Source organism: Ipomoea nil, unplaced genomic scaffold (assembly GCF_001879475.1).
Source record: "Ipomoea nil cultivar Tokyo-kokei standard unplaced genomic scaffold, Asagao_1.1 scaffold2781, whole genome shotgun sequence".
Classification (NCBI taxonomy): domain Eukaryota; kingdom Viridiplantae; phylum Streptophyta; class Magnoliopsida; order Solanales; family Convolvulaceae; genus Ipomoea; species Ipomoea nil.
The window spans coordinates 13,849-22,480 of record NW_017619209.1 but is presented as its reverse complement, the minus strand read 5'-3'; the positions used below and the strand labels follow the sequence as shown (position 1 = coordinate 22,480).

The 8,632-nt window shown below is 35.9% G+C and overlaps 1 protein-coding gene and 1 non-coding gene across 2 annotated transcripts; both read right to left on the bottom strand.

The window, feature by feature from the left end:
* On the bottom strand, nt 1–6,448 carry LOC109157427 (probable polygalacturonase At1g80170). Its single transcript, XM_019305334.1, has 9 exons — nt 5,999–6,448; nt 5,418–5,546; nt 5,101–5,271; nt 2,592–2,612; nt 2,280–2,487; nt 2,062–2,143; nt 1,144–1,252; nt 767–883; nt 1–518 (listed from the first exon to the last, which is right to left on the bottom strand). Exons 1-9 carry the CDS (start codon nt 6,230–6,232, stop codon nt 216–218), a joined length of 1,374 nt encoding a protein of 457 aa, XP_019160879.1. The 5' UTR covers nt 6,233–6,448; the 3' UTR covers nt 1–215.
* A 600-nt stretch (nt 6,449–7,048) lies between these two features.
* On the bottom strand, nt 7,049–7,120 carry TRNAQ-UUG. The gene has a single exon. It is a non-coding gene; the product is annotated as a tRNA-Gln (tRNA).
* Between the last annotated feature and the right edge of the window lie 1,512 nt (nt 7,121–8,632).

Below are 8,632 nucleotides of genomic sequence, written 5' to 3'. Positions count from 1 at the left end.
TAAGCAGCACATAAATATACATTAATAACGTCTCAAAGAAGTTCCATAACAATAGCCTCTGCTAAAATGGTGCAGAATGAATCTGTAATTCCAATTTAATTTAGGAATCCCAGAGTCTGAGACTACTCAACTCTGTAAGAATAATAATGCAACTATAACAAAAGGTATATATAATCATCAATAAGCTTGGCATATGTGTATAGTAATGAATGAAGCTATAACTCAGTATGAACAATGGGTTCTTTGCAATCTGTTACAGCATCCATTTCCTGCTGCTTAATTTCCTTGTCAGAAGAGCTAAGGCATTCTGCAGATGGATGAATGAGTCCATACCCGATACCGGTGGCAGAATTGCAGTATACCTCAGCAGTTCCATCTTGAGCATCAAGGTTGATGTTGTCCAACACAATCTGAGTGCAGGGCACAGAATCGCTACACGCAAACTTCATTGCCTTTTGGCTCTTTGAGGTTCCGGTGATGTTTTTGTAGATAACTTCGCTTATTTCCACTGCAGATGTCTGTGAAATTGAAACCAAAGGGTATTATATAAACTTCAAGTGGTCCTATGTTAGGAGTTATAACTAGTAGTGAAAGCGTAACTTTATTTCGAGAGACAAGATACTAGACCCTTCTGGCCTCTACCTAACAAGCCCTTAGCTACCTGGTGTTTGACTTGACCCTTCATTGACCTCCGCCTAATATCCTGTACTCTTATGAGAGTACCATGTATAAACTTTAGAAGTGAGAGATATGCAGGAAAGTGTACCTGGTTTTCGCAAGATTTTGGTGAATCACAATAGAATTGGTCAATGATAATAGGGTTGGAGACATCTTCCATCCTCACATTCTGGAACCGCACTCCGCGGACATAACCAGATCCTCCCTACAAGATTAGGATACAATGTATTTGTTAACGCTTACCACTACGCCAAAAGTTATAATTTTCCAGCCATTTCCCCCGCACCCTAACATCTATCAGCCTTAATTGCACAAAATCCTGACTATGATACCATTGGTTAAGATCTAGTGGACTTGTCCCTGCACCGGCCTCCGCCCAACAGTAATCTCACCACACAAGGTTGTGATAAACAAAAGTTCTTTATGGTATGTGGAACAGAAGAGGATATATATATATATATATACCTGCCATGTCTTAATCCTGAGGCCGTTGGTAGTACCGTGGAGAAATGCAGTATCCAATACCACCTTTGTGACTATGCCTACAGAATTGTCCTTCCCAAGGCTCCCAATGCTGGGAAGTGAGAATGAATCAAAAACCACACCACGATCAAGATGAAAGTCAGGACTAAATTAAAATCTAGATACACTTACTCTTAGCAGAATGATATTTGGAAAATCATGTATTCTATTTCAATATCAGCCAGTTGTTGGCAATGATACATGTTAGCAACAAGCGCTTGCCACTACGCCAAAAACTGTAGTTCGTAGCGAAGACACAACTTTATTTCTTTATATTATACCGTCACATTTTCGAGTGACAAGTGCTGGACTTGGCTCTTCAGGCCTCTACCCAACTCCCTAAGCACCATCAACCTTAACTGCATAGTTTTTACTCTCATGATCGGGCTTTGATATCACTTGTTATGATCAAGCACTTACCATTAGGCCAAAAATTATAACTCGTTGCAAAGCTAGGCACAATTTTATTTCCTTGTACTGCCACATTTTTTAGAGGCATATATGGTGTTGGACTGGACCCTTCAAGCCTCTGCCCCAACAATCCCCTAGCCACCTGGTGTTGGACTTGCCTTTAAGGATCCGCCCAACAACCACCCTCAGCATCTGCCAACATTAATTAACTACACAGTTTTTATTCTCATGACCGTGTTCTGATACCACTTGTTAGGATCAAACACTTACCACTACGTCAAAAACTATAGCTTGTAGTGAATATGCAACTTTATTTTCTTAGACTGTCACATTTTCAAGAGACAAGATGTTGTACTTGACCCTTAAAGCTTCCGCCCAACAATACCTTTGTTACTTGTAACCCCCAAAATATAATGAAACTATCTTCAATGGTTTTGATTTTGAAGTTACCTGATTCCATGACCAGGTCCACAGTAGATTTTCTTCATCTTGATGCCGGAGCTAGCATTGACAATTGAGACACAGTCATCACCTATACACCCATTAAATGCATAATGCAACATCAGAATCATACAGAAATGGTATGAGAATTGAACAAACTAGGAAGGGTACTAATAAATTTGGAAATAACTATATAAATAGATGGCATAGAAGATGTACTGGCCTACCTGTTCCAATTTTGCAGCCCTGAAGGACAACATTTGTTGATTCTGCGATATGGATTCCATCGGTATTAGGACTATCTTCGGGAGCAGAAACTCTAACGCCATACACACGTACAGAGTCGGACCGCGAAATTGTGAAGTGCATCTGTTGGCTATTCTGAATAGTAATGCCCTTCACTTTTATAGCAGAACTTGAATCTATAGTGAATGCCTGCAATTATATTATGTTCAATTCTCTGCTCAACTTCATCATTGGTATCTTTTAATAATCCTAAACCCATGCTTTCATGGGGGGAATTGAAGATTCATTCTTACAGTTGGTGCTCCTTTGCAAGGCTGTTCAAAAAAGTAAAAGAAAAATGAATTGAATGAGAATGGCATGTAACAATTAAAGTCAAAGATAATGTTCTTCATTCTAAATTCAAAACAAGAATATGTGTAGGGATACAATTTCAATCCCGGATATCCACCTGAATTCACTCCATATGGATTGAGTTTTTTTTAGGTGATAAGTCTTAAAAAATTAAATCTGTTGTGGGTCGGGATAGATTCAGATTTTATGTACAAACCCGCTTAGAATCCACCTGACTCACTATATATATTACTAACTAGTAATTGTCCCGTGCGATGCACGAACTATTATTAATTTAACAAATTTACCAATTAAATTTTCGACATCCTCTGAATTAGCAAAGAAAGTAATGGTTGTGAAAACCGAAAAATGTACTTGAGTTTTGTTTTCTATAAGCAAAGAAAGTAACTATACAATGTAATATATAATACTTTTAAAAATTTAACTATGCTATTATTATGTTGATTTTAAAATTTATGGTTACTTGTATTATTATTTGAATTTGATTTTTTTTTAAAGGAATTTGAATTTGAAATAACTACTTTAATTATATAACTAACGTATTTAAATAAAACTTGTAAATAAAATAACATGTAATATTTGTCGAAAATCTCCACCAAAAACTTTTTCATTTGAAAAATATTATTTATGTAAGAAATATATTTATTTTATATCTAATTTCTCCTCTTTATATATGTGGGGTCAAATTAATTATAATTGAGGCTTAAATGAATATATACACAAATTATATTAAATATAAAACTTTACGAATAAATTTGAAAACAATAAACTTTTTTCCATACTTCATTATACTTTAATATATATATATATATATATATATATATATATATATATATATATATAGAGAGAGAGAGAGAGAGAGAGAGAGAGAGAGATAGAGCTATAATAATAAAATACGGAATATAATTTATAAAATATAAAATATAAATACACATAAATACATCTACCCACACAATTAATGCATTCATACTTGCTAATCTTCTTCCAAAAGGCTGAACCCCAACCCTAAGCGCCCCTCACACCCCTGCCCGACAGAGCATTTGGGATGATGTAAATCATGGTGACTAAACTGAACATGAACCACTGAGGCTAGATAAAGATATGTAAATCATGGTGACAGGCTAATACTTGCTAATCTTGTTTCTATCAAAATGCATTCTCACTTTGGAGGAAAAATTATGTGGCTAGATAAAGATATATAGTTAATTATAAAAGTATTTATAATTTTTACTAACTTTTTACTATTTTTAATTCTAAACTAATATGTTTTTTTTAAAGTAACAATTTAGTTATTATATTTGAATATTTATATTCTTTTATGTTTTAATATAATTAACTAGTGAATTTTATTATAAGTAATTTATTTTTTAAAAAAATAATACTTCGTAAAATAATAAATGATAGGTACCCGTAGTGAGTACTTGCACCTGATTGGTCAAGGGTGAGTTTTGGAAAAGTTCATTCGATATGGGTTGAGGGTAAGAATGGGTAGAGAAAATATAAGATGAATTGGGTAATGAATGTAGCCCTCCCCGACCCAACTCGACTCATTGTCATCGTTAAATTGTGAATTTGGGCAAATTATTCTGTGGACCCGGGTCCAAAATACAATTTACATACTGAATGTTAACAATTTACATAGTAAATGCTCACAATTTTGTAAAAGATAAATTATGAACATTTAGTATGTAAATTGTGTACATTAATTATGTAAATTGTGAATATTTGTTTTTGAAAAAAAAAATTGTGAATATTAAGTATGTAATTGTAAACATTTAGTAAGCAAATTGTGTATTTTGAACCCGAGTCCACCTTGCAAGGTGGACTAGTCCATGGTATAACAATTGGTAAATGTGTATCGTTATACCGTGCACCAGGGCGCACATAGCAATGTGCGCCCTGCGCCTCCCAAAACGACGTCGTTTTGTTAATTTCAGGTACAAAATTCTGTGCATTCTATTATATAATTCTATACATTCGAAACATGAAATTTTCAGTTATAAAATTATGTGTTTCCAGGTATAAAATTTTGTGTTTTCAGGTATAAAATTCCGTACATTCTATTATATAATTCCGTACATTCTATAAAATTCCGTACATTCTATTATATAATTCTATACATTCGAAACATGGATTTTTTTTTAAAAGAGTTAAGAGTTTATGTGTATTATGTTAAGAGTTTATGTATATTAATATATTATATTAGATTATGTGTATTATCCTTTAAAAAAAGGATTATGTGTATTCAGTTATAAAATTCTATGTTTTCAGGTATAAAATTCGGTGTATTCTATTATACAATTCTATACATTCGAAACATAATTTTTTTTAAGAAGTTAATAGTAGACACGCGAAAAGGTACAAAACGACGTCGTTTTGAGTCAGGGTGTGCAATGCATTGTGCGCCCTGGTGCACGGTATAATTTGCCTGGGTGGATACACTAAACTTACATTGGATTTGTTCTTCTTGCAAGATTCAGCCCACCATTTGCTTCCTGACCCATCAATTACTCCCTGTCCTTGGAAAGAAACTCCAGTCAAATTTAGAAAAGCAAGCCAAATCCGAGGGTTATTTGGATCCCAATTTTTAGGCTCATCTGGTGCTATTATTGTTCCATCTATCTGTTTCCAACAATACCATCAACAATTTCATTAGTGATATATGGTTGAGAATGGTATGTGATCTGTCTCAACTAAACGTTACACATTTATACTTATATATTATACGATCAACAATTAATATGGAGTAACTTCTAAAATGGAAGAACCTGGACTACTAAATTGCCTGCACAACGGCCTCTAAATCTTGTTGCATTGACAAGGTAACGGCGACCTGCTGGAACCAAGAAGACTGATCTTCGCGTAGAGCAAGCCTGTTTCCACGCATCTTCGAAGGCCTGTAGATTGTTGACACCACAATTTTACACAACAGAAGATAGCTTAGCTTAGAATGCTCAACATACAACATTTTTGACAATTTTTCTCCCAAAATGTTGAATCCCCAATCCCAAAGCTCCCCACACTCCAGTCCAACAGAGCATGTGGGAAGATGTAAATCACGTAACTCAGTGACTCAGCAGACAGGGCCAAATGTCGGTGCACACTAGAAATTTGTCCACTTTGGACATAATCCCTACACTGCCGCTGCCGAATTTCGAAAGTCAATTCTCCTAACTGCTTACTAAACAAGTGAACTAAACCCTTACGGGACATTTTTGACAATTCTGAGTGCTACAAAAGACTGATTTGCATTAACTAACTGCTTATGAATTAATTGGCCAATAAATTCTAAATGTTAAACAAACAACAAAGCAATCAATCTGCATCACAAACAAGAAGATCACATTACCTTAGTATCATCTGAAACTCCATCACCAACTGCACCAAAGCTATCCACATTGACAAGAACCTTGTGTCCACGACCCGCTGTCCACGATGGGAGGTCGATCAGATCAAGTTCGTCCCCTTCTTCGGGCTCCCATTCGTCGAGATCTCGAAGAAAATCAATCTCTTCAAATAAGTACTTCTCTGCAGTTACCAGAGGAAAAACAAGAAAGAACATGATAAGTAGTATTTTGGCCATGATTTAATGGAGTCTAGCTTGCCTTTTTTCTGTGTGTTCTGTTGCTTATTAATTTGCATAAATCAAATGAAGGCATTGAGTGTTAATTTATATGCATGGATTAGTAATTTAGTAGTGAAAATGGAGGATTTAGTGGGCTATATGGCTTGGCTTGAAAGTAGATTAAAGGTGGTATTGCAGTTTTCTCCATCACCATACTTCAAGTGTAAGAATATTTTATTTTGGAGATCTTTGCTTTACTCTTCACCCACGTTGAATGGGAATTGTGGCAGAAATACAAAAATGGCAGGACAGATGAGAAAAGAAACACTAGAAGCAAGAAATTGTGGCGGGTTGAAGGGTCAAGTCTAGCACCTGCACTAGGTCCTTAGGAGATTGTTGGGTGGAAGTTGATTGGTTGAAGGGTCAAATCCAGCACCCTACTTCTTGAAAATTTGGAGTATAAAGAAATAAAATTGTGTCAAGCTAGCTTTTGATCTATGTTGGGCGGAGGCCTAAAAGTCAAGTCCAACACACTACTAGACCGTGCCTCTCGAAAATGTGACAGTATAAGGAAATAAAGTTCTGTTTTTGTTATCGCTCTAACTTTTAATGTAGACAGTGGTAAGAACTTGATGTTGTTTCATTCACAATCCGAGTCTAAGCAATTATTACTGCAGCTATTCAAGGTAAAAGAAGTAGAAAATGAAAAATATTCAGTTCTATATTTTTTTTGAGTGCTATTCAGTTCTATTTAGTTGTTGTTTGCGGCAATGAATTATTTGATGAAGATGAAAACGAGCAAAAGGTTGAAATTAGATAAAATCAATAAGCAAGAGGTCCCACCAAGATTTGAACTCAAGTTATTGGATTCAAAGTCCAATGTCCTAACCACTAGACCATGAGACCTCTCTGATTACCATGGCAACTCTTATATTAGTTCTACGTATAAGAATTGATACCCTTTGCAATCTTATCAGGCAAGCCATGTGAATTTTTATTTTTTTTTATTTTTTTTTTATTTTTTTTAAAGCACTATTGACTCTATTACAAGATAGTATCTGTTCTATACTTTCTCAGTCTATTGAAGCCTATTTTATGTGTATAAGTGCTTGAGATGGTGACACCTGGCATCATCCCTTCCTCCTTGACAGTTATTCTGTTATTCTATTATCTTCCCTTTACTGCCTCTGTACTGCTTCTGTATATAAACTCTTCATCTCCCTCTTCTACAAGTTAATGAGAAAATATCCCTTTTTCAATCCCTTTCTTCATCTCTGCTTCCTTGATCCTTCTACAAAGCCAATTGGTTGTAGATGGGTATATAAAATCAAGTACAATGTTGATGGTACTATAGACAGACACAAGGCAAGGCTAGTAGCCAAAGGGTACAACCAAACTCTTGGTATTGATTATCTAGACACATTCAGTCCAGTTGCTAAAATGACCACCATAAGGACCCTCCTGGCAATAGCAGCAGCAAAGGATTGGCATCTTCATCAAATGGATGTAAATAATGGCTTTTTACATGGGGAGTTAAAAGAAGAAGTCTATATGCAGTTACCCCTTGGTCTCTCAGGAGCAAGTAATGGACAGGTGTGCAAGCTAAATAAATCTTTGTATGGCTTGAAACAAGCCAGTAGGCAGTGGAATGCTAAGTTGAATACTTCCTTACAAGAGATGGGATTCAGGCAGTCAATACCTGATAACTCTTTGTTCACCAGAGGTGAGGGCAGTTCTTTTGTTGTTTTACTTGTATATGTGGATGACATAGTTGTTGCAAGCAGTGATCTGAAAGTTATACAGAAGGTGAAGCAGCAGCTTAATGCAAAGTTTCAAATAAAAGATCTAGGGCCCTTGAAGTACTTCCTTGGTTTGGAAGTGGCCAGACAGCAAAAGGGCATTGTAATTTGCCAAAGAAAGTATGCTATTGAATTGTTAAAAGATACAGGTTTTACAGATTCAAGACCTGTTCACAATCCTACAGTTCCATCTCATAAGTTGAGCAAGGATGAATGAGAACCTCTTGGGGACAACACTCAATACAGAAGGATCATTGGAAAACTCCTATATCTGACTATCACCAGGCCAGACATCAGTTTTGCCACACAACAACTGTCTCAATTTCTTGACAAACTTACTCATCTTCACCTACAAGCTGCACATAGAGTGTTGAGATACATAAAGGCTGCTCCTGGCCAGGGGTTGTTTTTTCCATCCTCCTCTTATTTGCAGTTGAAAGCCTTCTCTGATTTTGATTGGGGAGCTTGCGTTGATACAAGGAAGTCTGTCACTGGTTTTTGCACCTTCTTGGGGAATGCTCTGATCTCTTGGAAGTCCAAGAAGCAAGCCACCATTTCCAAGTCATCTTCGGAGGCTGAATATAGAGCTCTAGCAGCCACCACTTGTGAAGTTCAATGG

Excerpts from the sequence above, each read along its gene's own strand:
- LOC109157427 (XM_019305334.1), bottom strand. The coding sequence starts at position 6,232 with ATGGCCAAAATACTACTTATCATGTTCTTTCTTGTTTTTCCTCTGGTA. Across the intron at positions 5,272-5,417 it reads CAGGCAATTTAGTAGTCCAG|ATAGATGGAACAATAATAGC; the intron begins GTTCTTCCATTT and ends TGTTGGAAACAG. Across the intron at positions 1,253-2,061 it reads GGACCTGGTCATGGAATCAG|CATTGGGAGCCTTGGGAAGG; the intron begins GTAACTTCAAAA and ends CTCACTTCCCAG.